Genomic DNA, 21,246 nt, shown 5'->3' with positions numbered 1-21,246 from the left:
CCCATCCGCCTCAAGGCTGTGCGTGTTGTGGCTTCACAAATGCTTTGCTGCATACCTCGGTTGTAACGAGTGGTTATTTCAGTCAAAGTTGCTCTTCTATCAGCTTGAATCAGTCGGCCCATTCTCCTCTGACCTCTAGCATCAACAAGGCATTTTCGCCCATAGGACTGCCGCATACTGGATGTTTTTCCCTTTTCACACCATTCTTTGTAAACCCCAGAAATGGTTGTGCGTGAAAATCCCAGTAACTGAGCAGATAGTGAAATACTCAGACCAGCCCGTCTGGCACCAACAACCGTGCCACGCTGAAAATTGCTTAAATCACCTTAAATCTTTCCCATTCTGACATTCAGTTTGGAGTTCAGGAGATTGTCTTGACCAGGACCACACCCCTAAATGCATTGAAGCAACTGCCATGTGATTGGTTGATTAGATAATTGCATTAATGAGAAATTGAACAGGTGTTCCTAATAATCCTTTAGGTGAGTGTATATAGTTAACATGACACCTTTCTGACAGCGTCAATGAAAACTCAACATTATTATCTTTGTAAAGGCAGAATTTATTGCTAAGCTGTTGTATTGGATTGTATTAGACTTTATAATATAATATAATAATAAATTGGCCACTGAATGCAATATCCACCATAACATTGTTGCACCCTCTACTGGTTAGAATTATTCCAGCACCATATAATGTGAATTAAAGACAAACAAGTGCTGAAAGATACTTTCAATACAATTAGGATCCTCTGTATACCTGCAATGTGAAATAGGGGAAGTGGCCAGATTAAACATGTCCACACTGGTGTTGAATTATAAAAAGGTCCTGTATGCTGTTGTTTCATTTACAGTGGTTTATTTAGACTGCTGTTCTACCTAATAAATAAATGACATGTATTGATTAGCCATTTTCCACAGATTTGCACAATCAGTCGCATGCCTCAGAACAATTAGTACGGTAATCCTCTCTCCTCCCTCCACCTCCTCTCCGGCTGTCGAGGCAGGCTGCTGAGACCTCTGCTGCGTATGGAGGGCTTCACTGCCATCTGGGCTGCAGCAGGGAGTGGCCACCAAGACATCAGCACCATATACACATGCAAGCTTTATGTACCATCGAAGACATGTGGAGGAAGAAGAGCTTCTTTTTCAAGTCTGCAGAGCTAATGATCGAGGATAACCAGAGAGGACAAAGAAAAGTAAAATAAATCCATTTAAATAACCACGATGGCATGTGTGGTTAAAATATAAATGAAAGGCATCATCGCTAAAAACATTCAGTTTCAACAAAATAGATGCTTAATTCGTTGTTCAAAATGGCCCAGCTTTGCATAGAACCTCCTTCAAGGTCTGTTGTCAATTACTCTAGGATGACAGCACACTGTATCAAAAAAGGGCCTATGTTTACTTTAGGAACCTCAAGAAAAAAAGCTATTCTTCAGTGTGAGTCTGAAAAGCTTGAGTCTTGAATCTTACGTCTCTTGTAACACAAGAGACGTAAGATGGTAGTGCGTTCAGAAAAGCTCAATAAATAAACAAAAACTAGATGATACTCTCTTCTCAAATAGAAGAGAATACAGAGGTTTGTGCCATTAAAATCACGGGTTATGAATCTAATAGCGTGCAGTAAGACTGAAAAAATGCTACAGCTAAGCACATGGCTGATACAACTGCCCTGCTCTCCCAGCCTGCTTCCCTCTCCATGTTCAGATTCATGTCTTTATCAGTAACAACAGTCACTGTGATAAATTCTGCTGTTGTTCAGACATGCTCATACAGAGTCTGGCCAGCTGCCAGCTCCATCAGCAGACATCTCTGTCTGCATACCTCCTCCTCTTTCTCTCTCGCCCTCTCCTGGAGACAAACGACCTCATCTCTGCCATCGCTCTGTGGCCGCCATCGATTAACCCTGCTTGCTGTCTCATTCTCTCCTTGCCTCGCCCGCCCCTTCTGCCTCATTCAATTTCTTGTTTTCTTCACACCCTGTTTCGTTATCGATTCGAATGCAGGGTGACAAGAACTTAATGTCTCTTTTTTAGCGTGCTCTTTTTGTTTTAATACAGCAAAAGTGTTCCTGCAGGCTAAAAGCATCAATAATAGCTGCAGGAGCCATGGTCTATATATTAACATGCTTTTCACAAGCTGTTGGTTTGACAGGATGGTTCAAATGATTAAGCTAGAGTGTCATTCTTGCTGTAAAGATGCTTAACTTTAGGGTCAGCGGCATGTTTCCTGAGTTAAAAAAAGCCACCGCAGCCATGAAACCTGGCAACAGTCTCCCATTAAAACCATAAACAATAGAGCAAAGGGTGAAATGACCTGGTCATAAAATCTGGCTAGTCACTGGGTTTGATGTACAGTTCTGGGCTCTATAAAAACTGCCTTTGCTCTGAGCTCCACGGCCATTAGTGGGAATGATTATCGCCATATATTTCAAGCTGTAGTCGCCTACTGAAGTTTTTAGGTAATAGCAACTCCAAGGTCTTGCTCGTGACAGTAGAGAAAACAAATGATTATTATAAGAGGGTAAAGGTAATTGGCCATAATTCACAAGGCTCACAAAAGAGTTTCTGGCCATAATCAAAGCTGGTTTCCATACAGTGAAGGTGCCTGTTTGACAGGCCATTTGTCTGGCTGCATGGAGTTATTACACTCCCAGCTCTCGATACATGTGCCAACTTTAAGAAGAAAATGATTTTAAGTTGCATGATTTTGATGATGTTAGTTCAACAGTCGCCACAATGTCTAAATGCACATATAGGCTTCAGGGCATTTATCAATTACAAGACCTTGTTCTAACCATTTACAGGATATAGAAGTGAAATGCAGTGCCAAAGGGAACATGTCGATCCTTCACTCAGGTAAAGTACACCTACCTCAAATTTGCTCTAAAACTGCAGTCTATGGTTAAATGTACTTTTATTTTCCGCTACTGGTGAAATGTTCGAAGCTGATAAAAGTTTCCATTGACTTGATTTTTACCCTTCATATATTATCTAGGCTTGAACTGTGTACAGTTAAAGATACAGACCAATGGCAAACATTTGTATTCACTCTTTATAAATCAAAAACAATGGATACAAGTTCAAGACATTTCATTCTGATTGATATAACCATTAATCACCACTAGGTGGAATCCTTAATGTCACTGGGATCCAGGATGTGACATGATGATGATGATGACTAGCTGGCTTGAAGCTTGAAAGTCCATCCACATTGCAAATGTTAGTCTGTTGCTGCTCACTTCAGAGACACAAGCAGCACTGGAGGATGGGTTGTCTTGCTCCAAACCAGGATGTCATCATCTCAATACACACAATATATGTGTCAGCTTCTTGTGAAGTTCCTTGTGAATCTTAATTTAATGCCCTGGCTGACTGTAAAGAGACACAGAAAGAAGACTGAAAAATGGGCATACACACTGATATCTGATATCACCTATATCTACAACTTGTATTCCAGCACTGAAGTTAGCCGGCCAGACAAAACAAACAGAGATGTCTGGCTGTAACCACAGATAGCATGAAATTAATTTAAGCAACCAAAGTCAGATTACTTGTGTGTGTGCAGGAAATATATCGCTTCCTACTAAAACAGCACAAAGCAAGCAACACTTTGCTGCAAATCTGCAATAAAACTTAATGGTGACTTTTTAAAGTTTTTTAAAAAACTAAAAAAAACCAACACTTTCTTGAAACACATGGACACACACAGACTTCAAGCACAGTTGCCAATTTGATACACAAAGGTTGCTGCTCTCTAATCTTTTTCCTTGGGGTCAAAGGTAAAGCCCTGACCTGGTGAGGCCAACATGCCCTTGTTAATAAAACAATAAACAGCAGTCTTCTCTCAATAACCCCCAACAGGAACCCTCGCCAGCACTGTTAGCTTTCTGAAACCCATCCTTGCATGCATTTACTCTTAACTCAAAATACAACTACAGGCATGCAAGACGTCGTATGCATAAACATGTATTATTTTGTTCATGCATCATCATTCCCACCACAGGAATATAAGGCTCATTATCATGATGCATGCTTAATCCTGTTTACACATGTGTGCTAAAGTGGAGTTTAATAAGACTTTATTTACTCTTTGCCCACCATATGTGATGTTCCCGAGTGTTTGAAATCTAAGATCAGTCACGGGGGGGGGCCTGTGGCTCCCAAGACACCCAATACTCTGCGTGCTCCAGGGCCGGTGAGAAGAAAAAGAGCACAATTGGATTAGATACCAAAATAGGGTCAGTGTTTGTTTTAATCAGTCTGGTGACACAGGGAGCTCTTAAAAGCACGGGGGAAAGACAGCCTGGAGAGAGAGAAAACGTGAAGAAGAGGAAGGGAGAGAGTAAAGGAGACAGAGAGGGAAAGAGAAGGAGAAAGGGAAAAAGAGAGGCAAAGAGGGCAGCCGGAGCGATTGGTCCCCAGGCTATGGCTGGATAATGGAGACTAGAGGCAGTAGGGGAAGCTGTCTGGGAGGTGGCTGGCCTTTCAGAGTTCACTGTCAGGTCTCCAAACCATAGCGACAGTGGTCACTTCCACCATCCAACGTTTTCCAAACATGCGGTGTGGCTGGTTTGTTTTCCACACACAACACCAGCAAATCATCTGACAAAAAGTGCCTCTGAAGAAAGGAGCACCCATGAAATTGATGAGTTATCTGTTAACAATGATTTAGATCCACAACAACTCATTGCTTTGTTGGTTTTGTGTTGAGGGGGGATTCAAATGAAGTTGTTGAAATCCGAGACTGGGAATGTCAACTGCCTTGTCTTAGTGTGGGCTATCTGATTACCAAATGTTTTTGTAAACTTAGGCACACTGGAGCAGAAGATTAGAAAGTGAGAGTGCTGAAGCTTAGGATTGAGAAAGATAGTATACACCATCAGGCGGATCAAGATCTAGTGTAAGAGTTAGGCGTTTTTTTGTTTTTTTTTTCATCTAGGTTGATGCAAGTTTACACTCCCTCACCAACTAAGTGAATTCTGGCTCTTGGGGAACGATTTGTGGTCGCAGCTGACTAGACTTTCCATGGCAGGGTTTAAAATCCTTACTGGGATATACCGCTGAATTTCAGATGTCAAAAATGATTTTTCCTGTGTCCAGGGACAAATTCTGTTATCGGGGGAACATTTACTTATTGTTTCCCATGACAGAAACAAAAAGAGCAGCATTCTTGGCCAAAAAATCTGTGATGTCACATCTGCCTGAACAGGAAAAGACAGGAAGGTCAGTGTATTTCTGAATCAAATAGATGTATTTTCTGGTTCATTACCAACCTCAGTCTCCAATTTATGGTCAGTGGAGTAGCTCCAGACTGTGGATCTAAATGGTATTACAGATTAATGTTTTAGCTGTCTGGCTTTGAGAGTTACTTGGTTATTTAGATCCAAAATATCCAGTGAGCCATGACATATATAAATACTTAAAATGAGCACTATTTCCCTTTCAATGCCACCCATGAATAGTCCACTGACCTAAGAGTTTAGCTACACATACAAGACAGGAAGAAAAAACAAGAGCCCCTAGATCAAAATAGTGGGGAAATACAAATCCTCACATCATTATTCCAGTGTAAAGTTGCACAAAATAAGTTGTAGTGTCATATCTTTTAGTCTGTTGAGTGAGCATGTGCATGTTTGTGGGCATGTCTCTACAAATATACAGTATGTGTCGGAAGCGGGCGAGAGACCAAGAGCGAGAGTGTCCTAACTTCTGCATATTCAGCCTTCTCCGTGGTGTTTGGTAACAGTATCCCCTGGTCGGAAGTGCAAATCCAGCTGCTGCGAAGTGGCCATAAATTCGATTTTCTGAAACTTGGTGCAGACAGGATCTCCAGTGTGTCGTTCACCGGAGCGCGCTCGCCCGCTGCAGCTTTCATTATTATTACCTAAATCCCTTAAACGTTGCTGATCGATTGTCACATACCTCAAATTATCTCTGTTGGCAATCAGCTCTTTTGTCTGCTGCAGGGCTGCTTTCCTGCAAGTCAAAGCAAAAAGTTAGTTTCAGTTCAACTTGAACTTCCAGCAGTGCAATTTATCTCTTTTAGAAAAGCAGAGACATGTTGAAAACATTACAACTCATGCTTTTGCTCTCTGAGCCTAGAGGTTAGTGTGATGTGCCTGCTGAAAGCTTTTCCAAATCACAGAGAAATCAACTGAGTAAGTTCAGATTTTTGCAGCTGCTTTCTATTCCTCAACGTGCAGAGTAATTCCAAACAGTTTATTTTCTATCCAGCCACTTCAGCCCCCAAGGTCATTTGCTTTTTCTCTTTCTAAACAGGCAGAATTCTCACATGTCCTGTCTTGGTGGTACTCCACTCAGTCTAATTCGCTATGCTGGTCTGTTCTTCCCCAGAGTTTTCAGATGTGTCAGGGTTCCTTCAATTTACAGACCTCATCTTTTGCCTGAGATCTTCTGATAATGAAATAACAGGGCCAGTTTCAGCTGCATGCAGCCTTTCACACAGACTACACAGCTAACAGCTGAACATTCAGTGTATTGTATCTTTTCTAATCTATGATTCAGAGACTGCACAAACAGTAAAGTGTTTTTAGTGTGAGTTGCATGTGGTTAAATGTTTGTGCATATAAACACTATAATTCTAAATGTCCTACATGATGAAATACAAACTTGAAAGAGGATGATGAGTCAGAGCAGAGACAAAACACCAGCCACCATATCTTCAATTAGCTGGGGGTAAAGGAGGGCATTATGGCCAGTGTCTGTGTGGCTGCTTGGGGGGCCGTGCTTTGTGCCCAGGCCCTCAGGGTACCAGTAGCAGGATGGGCCCGAGCATCCGCTGAGAGGATGACCCCAGCTATCCCTGTGTAGTTTGGCTTGTACAGCTGTATCTTATTGGACAGGAACAAAGGGCTGCACTGCACCAGGGGGTTTGGCATTCAAGAGATAGAAGAACGGATCCTCTTAGACAAGACTCACAACTCCTATATTTTTACTATATAAATAGTCTATATTCACCACACTGAGAATGATGGGGAAAACGTTTGAAAGAACATGTGTTTAAATGTGCAAAATGTTAATTTGTGTTCCTGCAAGACGAGTTAATCTTGACGTTTTACCATCACTACAATTGTTAATGTACATTTTCAGACTTATTTTCTAGTATAAGAGAGTATAGAGTATTGTGGTTTGTATTGTAGTCCTGTAAGCAACAAGAACAAACTCTTACATTTAATCATTGTACTGGTCAACTGAATAGGCCTTTATGTAAAATCACTAAAAAGAAAAGAAAAAAGGAAAGGAGTTTTGCTCAGAGTGTGTTGAACTTTTAGTTCTTTGTTCATGGTCTGCAGAAATGTTTGTCAATGCAAATGAAAACTTGTATTGTTTATCTGAATTTTTGTTATCAGGCAACAGTGGATGCTGCCTGATAAATTTAAATATCTATCTATCTATCTATCTATCTATCTGTCTGTCTGTTTGTCTGTCTATTATTTCACGTTGTTTGGGGCTTCTGGAAAATACAGAGAGTACCAATATCCTTCACACTGACTTATTTGTAAAAACCTATTAAATATCATAGTCCAACAAATCCTTCTGACACCCCTGAAAGCAACAGGGAAATATGAGCACGTTAAACTGGATATGATTTCTGCAACTGTCACCCATTCCCTCAGCTGAACTGCAAAAATAGATTGATTTATTGTTAGGAGCTCAGAAAAAACGCGGTTTTTCGGAGCTCCTCACAATAAATCAAGTAGTTGATTACGGAGTACTTTCATAAGCATTTATCCAGTATATAGCTGACAGGTTCCGTCCAAAAAATGTGAGAAAGCTTGTAGGCTACCGGAGACCTCCTGTGCGTCAGGAGTGTTCTCATTTGATGCGCTGGAGACGGAGGCCGCTGCCAAAGCCGCAGGTCCTGTCTGGAGCCTCAGGATTACAGACCTGTGTGTGTGAGTGTCTGTCTGTACCTCTGTCACAATGCCAGAGCAATCACTGTCACACACGAATGTAAAGGCTGCGACATTTACTAAGAATGATACAATTTATCACCACTATCTTAACAAAAGTCGAATGCGCTGTTAGAAATGTACGTTTTCGCCATCGAACATCCTTTTTTAGTTTTAATAAATGTAGGCTATATGTGGTAGTAGGCTACTTGTTGTTATGGAAAAAGTTATCCAGTCTGTAATATTGCCTTAACTTAAAACGTGAGGGAAAAATATATTATGCGTTATTCCCCCACAATTTTAAAACGGAGACCACGCTGTTGGCTTGGCGAGGCCTATTTATGATAGGCTAAAGGCTAACGTCTTCAAATATTGTAAACACTTAAAGGAGTAATTTCACTAATTTTGTAGGCTATTTCGTTTAGCAATAGCTTCATAATCTATTTAAATTAAATTCCTCTCAGACATTTCAGAGCGGACATATTTCAGTTCTCTCAATTCTTATCAATTCAAAATAATTAGCCAACAATAATCAGAGTTCAGATAAAAGGCTACATTTGGCCAATAAAAATTAGCCACGCAAATATTTTCTCACTCTAAGTCGTTATTAATAAGCAATGGAAAGATTAAAACCAGAAAAGACGCTTGTTTCCTTCAATGACCAGTGAATAACGATCTTATTAATTGTGCCAAAATGAATCTAGCCTACTGGAGATGTAACTAAGGGTAGTTTATAAGCTAAAACAATAATCTGCTTCTGTTCACTTTGATAGAGACGATGAAAAAAAGAAACTGGCCACTAATGCGTGTTAAAGTAGCCTATTTATGGCCAAATTTGAAACTGAAAACAATGACAAATTCTGCTGAATTCTGTTTATATAAACATCCGTTTATTAGTTAGTCCATGCCTGTGTCCAACTTAGGCCTAATTAGGCTACAAACCAAATTTATATGTCTACCTATTTTCACTATTTAGGCATCAATTTCACTGTAATGTCAGGTTTTAACTTGCATGAGTAAAATAATAACAGGCGTTTGTAAATTGGTTAAATGATACAGGCTTTGTTCTATTTGGATATACTAAGTAGGCTTACCATATAAAATAAATAAATACTAAGCTGCAACAACTAATTTAAATTCCCCATCATTATAGCATGATTGATTAATTGTTTTATTTTTTTAAATACATTTTTAAATAAATGTATTTTTAATAGCCCAAGTCTTCACTATTGTGGGCTGACAACTGAACACCCGATTAAACGTTCTTCCTTGAACACAGGCGCAGCATGTTGATAACATGGACACATTTAATCTACTCACCGGAAACCCGCAGTGGATGACGATGATGAGGACCCGAGGAGGTTCCTGTTGGTTCCTCTGGCTCTGGACAATGACAATTCTATTATCTTAAATCCATGCTGTCCATCCCACAATTAATTTAACTCCTTAGGCCTACATTAGCCGAATGTCCCCATTATATCTCTGCGGATATAAAATCAGAATCATAGGCTGATTTATGACCTCAACCTTGACCTTGGCCAATAATATGTCAGACAAATAGCTGAGGCTACATTTTCCCAAAGAAATGCAGACTAGGCTTTCACCTCAAAAAAACTGCCTTTATTGGCAGTTTCTAATCCAATGCTATCTTATATTAACCTGCGTCAATGATGAGGTTGATTAGGCTATTAGCTAGCTGAATTTTGACTTCAATACTATCTAAGGTCATATGCTGATGATCCATAATGAAATAAAGTGTGCTAAAAGTGGGATTTGTGTTTATATGATATAGCTATTAATATGAACAATACAAATTAAATGTGGTCTAATATTTTGTCACACATGCTGACAGTAAACAAAAGGAAATTGCAAGACTATTTTTTACTGCACTCTATTACGCATGCGTCCACGCGCAGGCCTCTTAGCTTTGTCCGCTACACATTTAGGCATTATTTATTTTTAGCTCTGGCGTGTGTCCGGTGTACCGGGGCCTAGCTGATGCACCCAGGTGGTTTTGCTAAGGTGCATGTTTAGGTTTTCCTGGAGATTATGAGTAAGGAGCGTGGCTGTGCTGGTCTGTCCTTCATTAAGAGCTAGTCAGAGCAGAGGCATTTATCACGACAGTCTGAGCTTTCATAAACCGGTGTTCCCGCACACACACAGCATCTCTCTCTGTGAGCTACTGTGCCGAGCAAGCCTCCTCATTCAGCTCTCTGTAACAAATATGAAAGAGGTTATGTGCTCATATGAAAATGCTAAAATGTCTGAGCTTAAGCTAGCACCTGTGGGCTATGGGTCCTTCAGCTTGTTGCTATGACAACCTCAGTCAATGCAATCAAGTCAAGAGCAATTTCTTTTTGTAAGCCTATTTTAAAAAAAAACTGTTTGATAGGGCTCAAATAATATCTCTCATCTGTATTTATCCTAGGGCTTGGCGATATGGACCAAAAATCATATTCTGTTATTTTTAGGCTGATTTCCGATACATAATTAATATCGGTATTTTCTACAAGTGGGCTAAATGTTCAGTTGTACAAAGCCAAATTTGAGATGTAGTGTCACACATCTGATCATTTAAATCGATAATGTGCCCAGATAACAGAACCACTGTTTTTCTTTTTACAATCTAGGTCTTCAGCAGTGTAGACCGACACTGTGTCTCTCTCCATGTTGCAAGAGAATTTGTGAGCTAGAGGGGGTCTACGCACAGACGCAGAGGGAGAGACAGAGGAGCAAACGATGGCAGGACTTTGTGGGGAAACGAATTACTTAAAGCAACATCAAACTACATTGGTCCAAACGGTATTGTCAATTTTTATATCTCTTTTGAAAACTGGCAATTTTCAGTTATCGTGTTCTGTAGTTTATCTGTTGCAAGCCTTTTCTGTCTTGGATTTGTGCTCCCAAAGCACAAACTACAGTAAAAGTTCTAAAACTACAATAAGAAAGCACCACATAGCATGTGTTGCAGTATAAAATATTTTATGATAAATCAATCATGCAAGAACTGTGTCCAGATTTAAAATCACGAAGTATGCAGGACATGTCATTAGTCTGTCTACACTGTCAAACATCAAGGTCCTTTGGTTTGAAGATCACCAGGGGGTTAATTAGGTAGCTAAATGTGTCATGATCTTTCCAGCAGTGAAATTAAAGGAAAAACTTTCCCTTTTTAATGTTTTGTGGTTTTGCAGAGCAGTGCAGAAAAAATAATATTTTTGTACAGTAAGATTCTAAGCAAAACAATACCATCGCCCATTTGAAAAACGTTGGTCTGTTCTTCTGAAAGATACGTACCCAGCTCATCTCGTGTGTTGTGGCTGTGGATCTTGACACTCACTGGGCTCCAGTGTGCTCCATGACGCCTCGTACGAGGTCAGACAGAGGACAGCAACCCCACTTCCCATTTCCCTTTCAAAACCTCAACCCCCATCGCTACAGCAGGCCAGCTTAAGTTCCCAGAATGCACCTCTCCAGCCGGCTGACCCCCGGGTCGGCAGCTGTCAATCACATCCTCAGCTGGCTCTGGCAGCTTCTGGACATGGAGCGGAGGATGTGAGGGAGGCCTCTGAGAGGAGCACTGCCTCTGCATAAGGGATCATCTCTGTGCATTCATGGCGGGTAATTGAATTAGCTATCCTTCTCCTATTCTAATGCAAACCTCAGGTTGAATCACCACCCTGTACGTGAGAGGAAAGGCCCCAGGCAGTGATAGCCAGAGACAAAGACAGCCAGCTTGTATGAAGTACAGAGTTGTACTTCATTCTCGCTGGCTGTCTATGTTAGTGTTCATCTGGCAGGTCCATATTAATAACTTTTCCATCTACATGCTATTGGACCATCACACAGATTGTCACTGGAAAAGGTCAGATCTTTGTTTACTCTCTACACACATGACAGATTTTGTTCACTATTATAACATCACCAAATTATTACATAAACTTTTAAAAGTCTGATTTTATGTAATAAAGAAGATTAGTGCCCGATTAGTTAATTCATTTTGGTTAGAGTTGTGTCTGTGTGTACACATATTATAAGATTTCCATAGAGTTCCTTTATTGATCACCCGTTGGGGAAATTCAAATTGGCCCAGCAGCAGAGGGGATATAGTGACTTAAAGAAAGAATAAAATACAGAATCAAATATATGAAATGTACACACTATATACAATCAAAAGTAGAATATGGTATTCTTGTGTATATCTGTACATGTGCAAAGTTTCAGAGGTAGTATATCTCTGCAAGCCAAGGATGTGCCAATAAGTTGTAAGCGAGAGGATGTAAGGTGTAACAGGGTGTGACAAATCCCTGCAGACTGACAGGCAGGCAGAGAGGATGTAGTGGAGGGAGGGGTGGAAGGCCGCAGGGTCACCTTTATCTACGCTGTCTGTGCCCAGAGCCGGGAGGCGGCAGGGGGAGACCTGGGACTTCCAACAGGCTGAACTGATTTCCTGTGCAGGGTCATGCTCAGGACAGGCTTGGAGGACAAGGGTTTAGGACCATGAGGAGTGGTGAGTGGAGCTGGTCATGGTATGGACAGCGAGTTGATGCTATTTTCTGCCATTTCCCTGCTTTTAACCGTCGCTTCTTTCCCTGTGTGGCTGAAGATAAAATGCACACATCTCCTTCTGAGGTAGGATTTTAGTCATCATTTCACATGATGTGCTTATTTTATAAAGGACAATACTCATTTTTGTTTGATGTGGCAAAGATTTCAATGTCTATTTTGAAAGATTTGCAAGTCTTGGAAAGTATTGTCAGTGCCCCCTTCCCCCCTCAAGTATAATTAAGCAAGCCACAGCACACATCTACGCAGACTCATAGGAGACTTTGATTCCTCAGCAAATAACATACCCATAATCCTCTACATCTTATGCACTCTTGATGCAGTATTCATATAAACACTGGTACCTGCGGCAGCTCTGAGATCATAGCACAGCCGTTCTTCCTTTTGCCCACATTTCTGGAATGCATTTACTCAGCTGGGTCCGTGAATTCAAGAGTGCCCTGCTACCTCAGGCTACAGAGGACATGCTTGTCACGAGATTTGAGAAACATATCCGTGTCCCCCTGTGAGTACATCTTAGAACTTCTACTCCCCTCTAATAGAATTATGAGGTTTTTAAATGTGGATAGCCAGACAGTTTGATAAATGCTGGCAACTACACCTAGGCCGAAGTTTACGGGGATGAATACACTCAGAATGTGGGAGGGTAAAAGGTGGCACTGTGGTTGTGATTAACATGACAGCGTGGCCTTTTTTAGCCTCTACGCTCTACTGACCCAAACATGTTAATCTAAGTCATGTTACTCATAAATGTCATTAGGCCTAATATCTAAGGACACTAATCATTTTAAATTTAAAGGACCTCTTCCTTTCTGCACAAGCAGCCATGTCTTTGCAATTTGTCTCCAGATGCAGACTGGAATTTTCATTTTGTTCATACGCTTTTATGACTCTCTTGGTAAAGAGAGGAATGTAGTTTGAGAGTATTGTCTGCACACTGGAGTATGAATAAGATTGGTTGATTAATGATGAAAATGGTTTCCTGTTGGTTTATTAATGCCTGTTCATTGACAAGAACATTTAGTAGGTTTGTCAGCTTTTCGCTATTTGTTATTGAAATAATGATGGAAGTTAGACTTCGTACCAGGAAAGATTCAAGCACGATTTTGAGCTCACTTGGAACAATCATTCACATGCCATCTTAACTCTGTATTTCTTTCTTCCTACGCTTGGATCTGTAACATGTACTGTGGACACATTTAAATTTCAGAGCTCAAAATGGAATCAAATGGGGCTTATGAGGCCTCTCAGACCAAATGGACCTCATGTTTACACACTTGTCCTTCAGCTGAACTGCGTGCGGCCTCAGGTATCCTGACAGATGGTGAGATGTCCCCAAAACCAGCGGTACCGTGTCTGAACCTGGTAAGTACACTGTGTTTAGAGGATGTTTGTTGAGATTGGAGATAAGGTGTCAGTATCAAAAGCCTTTTATCTTAATGCTGAGTCTAACGCTTTCTGAGGGTAGTCAGTCTGTTTTGAGCTGCATGGTATAAAATCGTGTGCTCTGTGTCATGGGCAAAGCAGATTTTTCTGCTTTCACTCTAAATGTTGTTATTATTTTTATATTGACTCTCATCAAAACAGTTGTCAAGTGAGTTCAAGGAAAAGCCCCACAAAGATTTAAGAATTATAGTGCATTAATTAAAACTGTATTTCACTGCAAGCAGGGGATGTTATGACCTTCATAGTAATTGTTTTGCTGTTTCCATCATTTTTGAAAGACATTCAGTATTAATTTAGTGCAACCACAGGAAATCAGCAACATAGTTTAAACACAAGGAAATGGTGAACTACTGGCCTATATGTCTGGCAGACGCCTGTAATGTATAGTACCGAAAAGAGTTTGTTTTTTTCCCTTTTTAGACCTCCCATTGGTCCATTATACTTTAGATTGCCGATCGAATATTCATTTTGTTTAAATTAAGATTTGAATTTGAGAGTCCTTGGTTTAAAATTAACGTTAATTTAATATATAATTAGAATACAATTTCTTAAGTTATCTCTATATCTCTTTAGCGTAAATACGATATAGGCCTAGGCCTAACTGCCTCATATGCAATTACATCTATTGATGAATGCCGGCGCATTTTCAATTGACCATTATGGGTCTGGGTCTGTTTAAAAACAAAGCCAGCGAAAAATATAGGCCATCAGGTGGACAGTTAGATAAATGATCTCACTAGATTTTCACATTTTGTTTATAGCAAAGCCTATTCAATTATGATAATTGCGTATGGATTTGGGTCTCAATTAACCTATTATCCAAATGAGTTTTACCTCTGCTGATTTCCACATGCTATGTAGGCCTAACTGCGTAGTAAGAAATCTTTTGTATTTTTCTCAGATTTTCTTCTCTTTTTAATATGAGTCTTTTCAATAGTTTGATGAGTGTGCTGAATTTTAATGTAAAATGCAATGTCTTCACTTTCTGGTTTAGCGGCAGAAGGACACCTGTAGGCCTGTTTATTGACTTTAGAATAATGCATCGAATTGATAGGAAAAATTTAAAAAAAATCGCTGTTAAACTGATCGAAGACCATAGTTCGTGCAGAAATGTTTAATAGACTAAAAGGAAGAAAGTCTCAGTCTGATAGAGAAAAAAAAATCGCGCCCGTTATGCCATGGGGTGTAAAGTTTTATAAGATAATTTTAAAATGAAATGAAATAGTTATATTAAAAAAGTAAAAAAAAAAAAAAAATAGACAGTGTCATCATGGCAATCAGTAAAAAAGTGTGTTTTTAGTCGGTCAGTTTCCCTGCCTAAACTGTTGCGTGTGCCGTCTGCGTCTCCTGTCCTGCTTGATTTGGTGATTAGGCCCATAACAATATATGAAATAGGAATTAAATGGTTAATTGGAGGGACAGAAACCACACGTGATTGAATTTTTGGCGGATTATATCAGACTGCTGGTTGATGTAACAACACCCCGCCACATACACACACACACACACTCTCTCTCTCTCTCTCTCTCTTTCCCTCTGTGTCTCTCGTACACACGCACGCACACACACTCCAATCCCGGTTTCACGGGTCTTTGTTTCTGATCTGTTAAATCCCACCCACTTGACATGAACACAGAAGAGGAAAAAAAAACTCTCACTCAGGCGCCCACACTATCAGCGCCCAGTCGCTGTTGTCTGTGCTGCCTGCTGGACCCGTAAGATGGACACGGAGAGTTGTTTGCCTTTCTCTTCGCAGACCAGCAGGAGGACGCCAGAAAACTCTCCGGGACTGGAGCACGGCGGCTCCGGCTCCTTTCTTTCCTGCGATGAGCTGCAGAAACCCTCGCACCTTCCCCCTCCTCTTCCTCACCGTCTCAGCCTGCGGGGGGATGTGTATGCTGCCGCCATGGGCAGGTTTGGTGATGCTGCGGCGGACTTTACGCACGGCGCTGCGCCGGCGAACCCGCCCGCCTCACCATCCAAACACAGCAAGTTCTTGGACAGTATAAACCAGGATCAAAAGGGGACGGCGATAAGCGGCAAGCCGACGTTTTACGAGAGTAATTCGGAAGGTAAGTTTATAGAGAATGTGTGTGTTACAAAAAGAAAAGAAATGCAACTGACCATATGTAAAAGTAGGCGCAACAACAATATCTTTAATAACAACGATCTTTGCTTGTTTTTCGTATTTGTCTGAACTACAAAGCGCCTTTGTTTGACAGGACACTGTTTTTTTAAAATTTTTTTATTAAAAGGCATTTAAAAATTAAAGTAGTTTTTATAGCCTACAAAACTTTCTTTTGTGCTGAAGACAATCCCTGCATTACCATATTTCCCCCCTTTTTTGACATTTCCAAAATAAAATAATGGCCATCCCCTACAGGATAAGTAAAAAAATATCTAAATGAATTGATGAATGGATGAAATAAAATATGAGAACGATAATTATGCTTGGCAATGCCTTGTTAAATTTTATAAGAATTAAATGACACAAATCTAGTGGATCAGTTTTCCAAGCTTTTTTCTTCTTCTTCTTTTTTTTGCAGTCTTCAATTTGCTGTTTACAGACTTTGTAGCCTAAATGTGTCATTTCAACTAGCAGGCTAATTACACAAAAGTGTTACTTGATTTTTACTGGTTATGTAAATGAAAGCATGGTTGTGATAAAAATGTCAACAAGATTTCTTTAACTTGACAGTCCATTATGTAAAGTGAGAGAGGTTAAAGGTCAGCCTGGCAGCAAGTTGGGTGTGTCATTAGGCTACTAGTCAGCTATCAGGCTTTCAGGCCAACGTTCAGCTTAATATTTCTGTATTTTAGCCCTTAGACTGATGTTTCTCATTCTCATATTTTTAAATTTTTGGTAGTCTTTACCACATCAGGAGTGAATTTTGCAAGCAGGCGTGCTCCCAAAGGCTGTCAGCCTAGTAGCCTGTAAATGTCCATCTTTGGAAGAAAACTAATGATTGGATATGTTGAACTGCAGCCTGAAGAAATGTTGTTGTCCTTCACTTTATTTATTGGTGTTGATGATTCTGCAAAGCAACAGAGGATATGAGTGCTGATAAGGTCTTTGTGATATCTGTGTCCAGAATAATATACAACAGCTTGATTCATGTTACTGCCAAAGACAGCCAATAGACTTTTTTTCACCATTAGTTATGATAACTATATTCCAGTTTAAAGTGGACTTTTATTACTTTTCCTAGAAATTGTGTTTAAATAAGAGAAGGCATACATGGTTTCCCCATAACTCTGTCGAGCATGCGCTCACCCACACATATGCGCATATGCAAGTTTAATTTAACTTATTATTAAATTACTGGGTATATCACTATAAGCGATTAGGGCTTTGCATGTATGCACGTGCACAGTAGATACTGTGTGTTTGCATGTAACCATACTATTCACTGATGTGTTTTTGAGTTTGGGTTCAGACACCTTCAAAGGCAGACACGTCTTCCTGTTTTGTCTACAGTGAGAGGAAAGTTTAGTGATGGTGGGACAGGCCAACACATTTATAACCCTTGGATCATCTTCACACTTTGAAATTTTAATTTAGTTTTTTAATTTAGTTTTAATCAAGTTTGTTGTTTGCAATCAATTTTGCAATCGTAATACAGATTTTGTCATTTTTTAATCAGTGGGATTGACTTTGTTTTCATAGAATTGCTTCTCCATTGAATTTTTATAATGCAAACTTGTATTTTTCCAATGAAAAGGGCCTAAATGTTTCTCACTGTTACAAATAAACGGGTGTCTGAATGTAAAAAATAATAATTTTTTGCGTTTACTTATTTGGGAGATTTTGTTTATTAAGATATGTCGTACTGTATTTGCTATATTGCTAAATTCTGGTTTACATGTATGATGTTCCCAGTGTGAGATTTATTTTTTGTCTTTATATTTATGGCATATCTGACACCAAATATTCCAGACTAAATGTATCCATGGGCACAAGAAATCTCTTGCCTTATTTATATTGTCTTGTATAGAAATATGCACAAACAAATACATCTTATTTCTCCAATAAAATAAAATAATCCTTCACTATTTAAATAATTTTGTGAACTCAGCAGCATGAACTCAAGTTCAAATCTTGCAAATCCCCAGCTAGATGCTGAGATTGTTCTTTTTTAATTATCTTCTTTTTTTTTTTTATCTGCTAAAGTAACTACGGCAGATGAATTTAAAGCCGGTGGATGTTCTACATTTATTAAAGAAACAGGATGAAACATATGGTTTAAAGTTTTGCACAAACTGAAAACCTTTATGTATGAAGCAAGAGGTCTGGAAAAGAAGCTTAAATTTCTACCACGACTATTTCCGTGTATTAGAATTGATCCCCTGTGCTCACAGCATGATATCCCTACCTATACATTTTGAATGTATCCTCTATTTGCCTTTTCCCGCATTTCACATAGATCTCCAGTTACGCTGGAGTGGAGGCAGAGCGGATGTGGGTGCTTGACAGCGTAAAAGCTATACAATGTCCTGCAGCCCCAGTTTCCAATCTTAACGGGGAATATTTTCAGCATGAATTGCGGTGTGAGGTGGGATCTAATGGACACGAGGAAATTAATGTTGCAATGAAAAGTGCTCTCTGTTGGGCCCCATATTGAATTAGGAAAATACCAAAGTAGTGTCTCAGCTGCCCCCAGCGAGTGAGTGCCTGCAGATAGATGGAGAATGATTTTGTTTTGGAGCTCAGGGTTAAACATAATGAACATGGACAACAACATCCAAACACTGCAGGAGGGAACAGCCCTTTCCATGGCCTGTTAACAGGAAAGGAAGTAATACTTTCAGATTTCCCCTTACTGCTGAATGTAAAGGCCAGAATGTATATTAATTCAAACAAGCATAGGCTGTATCAACAGATAACTCTAATATAATTCAGTGCTGTATTTTGATTGTCTTACTCTTAATGTGAATATTTTGACGTGAACATTGCAATAAGTTTCCCTTGTGTCTGTGTGGAAGGTGACCCTAAAAGTTTCTTTTCTATATTTCTAAATGAAACAAATCAAATTTTGTTTTTCACTTATCGCCCTGTGGGTTTAATTCAAGCCAACAAACAGAGAGTTCACTGCCTAAATATGGGTTGTCTGAGCTAATTAAATTATAACACTGTTGGGTTGAATTAGTGTTGTGTGTTGCTTTTCTCAGGCATCTCACAGGCTCTTATGGCAGTTTGAGTTTGGGAATTAAATGGAGAAGCTTAAAAAAACAAGCGGGAGATTAATGATTTTCAGTGATACCTCACAAACAAAATGGTTGATGTGATACCCTGTTTCATTAACAGCATGCAGGATTATTGTGTGTTGTTATTAAAATATTAAAACCAATGGGTGCCAGAACCATATCCAGGTGAAAATGTGCCAGTTAAAAAAAACAATTTCTCAGGCGGTGAAAATGGGACTGGTTGATCGTTCAGCTGTTTGCACCGGTGCCTCACATGCAAAGAGATTTGATTTTCAGCACTGACCATTACTATACAACAGTCGTGCGTTTCTCTGGCTCCAATTTCCTCACAATTCCAAAAGATATTTAAGTTGCCTATGGCTATCAATGTATATCTGTTATATCCTGTAAAAAAAGGCTGCTGATTTGTTTGTGGTGATTCTCGGGGTCCTGCACGATCTTTCTACATACAACACCACAAAAGAAGTACACCAGGGGTATCTTTAATTGATCCTTTATTTAAACACTGAGATCAATAATATTTTTAAAAATGTTTAATCATTTCTAAATTGATGCTTATGAATTTGACAATAACAAATGCTAGAATTTGCATATGAATTTAAAAACACTGTCTGCCTTTTTCTGTGTGCCCCTCATGCCTCAGTCAGAGGGAAAGGAGCTCCAAAGGCCATGGGCTATCCTGGTATTGTCACAGACTGTTGTGGCAAACTCAAAGAGACAGGCATCACTTTACATGGGGACTCTATCGCTGACTCCATCGACTTATCAGGCAAGAACAAGAAGCGGCGCAATCGCACCACCTTCAGCACTTTTCAGCTGGAGGAGCTGGAGAAAGTGTTTCAGAAGACGCACTACCCTGACGTGTACGCCCGGGAGCAGCTGGCCCTGAGGACTGAGCTCACAGAGGCTCGGGTTCAGGTCTGTTAGGGCAACAATCTCATATTTTACAACATTTCGTTTTATAACTGTAGGCAGAACAGAGTTAATGGCCTGAACAAGACCTGTAATCTTCTTTTGATACAGTATTTTTTTGTATTTGAAAGGTTTGGTTCCAGAACCGGAGAGCCAAGTGGAGGAAACGGGAACGCTATGGGAAGATCCAGGAGGTCCGCAACCACTTTGCCACCTATGATATCTCTCTTCTCCCTCGCCATGACACATACCAGGTGGGCCACTGCAGATCTTAAATGACGTACATGTTGTGCTACACGTAATGAATGATCCTCCTGTGTGTTTTTTATGCTCAATCCCACCTTTGCTGATATTATATAATGATTTGGTGTGGTGTGGATTTGTTGATATTCATTCCACCAAATTCCAAATGTGTTCTGTCCTAAATCTCTCATTGTCCAGATGCAGGGCAACCTGTGGCCAGGGGCGGCTTCAGGAGGAAGCGGTGGCTCAGGTGCTGGCTGTGTCCTGGGAGCTGACTCCATCCCCTCGTCCTGCATGAGTCCATACGCTCACCCCCACAGCAATCTGCAGGGCTTCATGGGCATGCCCACATCCCCAAGCCATCCCCACCATCACCACCCACCACACCATCCGGGCATCAACGGCCTGTACTCGCTCCACAGCTTCCCAGGAGGCCTCGGGTCCCCTTCCATCGAGGGGCCCGACACTGAATATAAGCCGACGGGCCTGGTGGCGCTGCGGATGAAAACCAAAGAGCCAGGCAGCATCCTCTCCTGGCCTACATGACCACAACAGTGCCAGCTCCCCATTATGCACTGACTGAGCCAAAGCATATTACATTTCTGACCCATACACAACCCCCAATGTACACACCCACCTCAGCATATGACTAATATTTCCTCTTAACAATTATATAAGCCAACTCGGTGACATTAAACATTTCAGAAGATAGTGGAACAGGAATGTCATGAAAATTGAGGGCATTGAGCCTCTTGCGCAAAAACACCCAGCGTATTATTAGGTACTTTATTGTTTCCAGTTTTACTTTGATATCACAATGCTGAGACCAAAGAGGAAAAACTATTTAAGCATGTAAAAATTGTAATTATCATATTAATCTTTTTTTTTTGTCTGTCGTGCTTTGTAGTGTGACCATTAATAAAGGCCTCAATCTAAATAATCTGTCTTATTCAGTAG

At 40.2% G+C, this 21,246-nt stretch overlaps 2 protein-coding genes and 1 long non-coding RNA gene across 9 annotated transcripts in view; 1 reads left to right on the top strand and 2 right to left on the bottom strand.

Moving 5' to 3' along the window:
- LOC123974755 (sodium-dependent neutral amino acid transporter SLC6A17-like) overlaps nucleotides 1-1,048 on the bottom strand; it is a 12,343-nt gene extending 11,295 nt beyond the window's left edge. The window contains exon 1 of the mRNA XM_046055640.1: nucleotides 960-1,048. Coding sequence (XP_045911596.1) covers nucleotides 960-1,048 — 89 coding nt within the window. The remainder of the gene's footprint in view (nucleotides 1-959) is intronic.
- Nucleotides 1,049-3,123: 2,075 nt separating this feature from the next.
- On the bottom strand, nucleotides 3,124-9,507 carry LOC123974528. Its single transcript, XR_006825875.1, has 3 exons — nucleotides 9,238-9,507; nucleotides 5,927-5,980; nucleotides 3,124-3,376 (listed from the first exon to the last, which is right to left on the bottom strand). It is a non-coding gene; the product is annotated as an uncharacterized LOC123974528 (long non-coding RNA).
- A 330-nt stretch (nucleotides 9,508-9,837) lies between these two features.
- On the top strand, nucleotides 9,838-21,229 carry alx3 (ALX homeobox 3). Of its 7 annotated transcripts, none has more exons than XM_046055317.1 (9): nucleotides 9,838-9,939; nucleotides 10,548-10,719; nucleotides 11,207-11,538; nucleotides 12,314-12,427; nucleotides 13,694-13,848; nucleotides 15,686-16,001; nucleotides 19,778-20,052; nucleotides 20,178-20,300; nucleotides 20,488-21,229. In XM_046055317.1, exons 4-9 carry the CDS (start codon nucleotides 12,418-12,420, stop codon nucleotides 20,833-20,835), a joined length of 1,227 nt encoding a protein of 408 aa, XP_045911273.1. In that variant the 5' UTR covers nucleotides 9,838-9,939; nucleotides 10,548-10,719; nucleotides 11,207-11,538; nucleotides 12,314-12,417; the 3' UTR covers nucleotides 20,836-21,229. The 7 variants fall into 7 exon arrangements, with proteins under 7 accessions (XP_045911273.1, XP_045911274.1, XP_045911272.1 ...); XM_046055318.1 differs by having other exon boundaries at nucleotides 9,864-9,970; XM_046055316.1 differs by lacking the exon at nucleotides 9,838-9,939 and adding an exon at nucleotides 9,992-10,091.
- Nucleotides 21,230-21,246: the final 17 nt, after the last annotated feature.

This window comes from Micropterus dolomieu, linkage group LG08 (genome assembly GCF_021292245.1).
Source record: "Micropterus dolomieu isolate WLL.071019.BEF.003 ecotype Adirondacks linkage group LG08, ASM2129224v1, whole genome shotgun sequence".
Taxonomy (NCBI): domain Eukaryota; kingdom Metazoa; phylum Chordata; class Actinopteri; order Centrarchiformes; family Centrarchidae; genus Micropterus; species Micropterus dolomieu.
The sequence above is the reverse complement of the archived record's forward strand: the minus strand, read 5'-3'. Positions and strand labels throughout refer to the sequence as shown.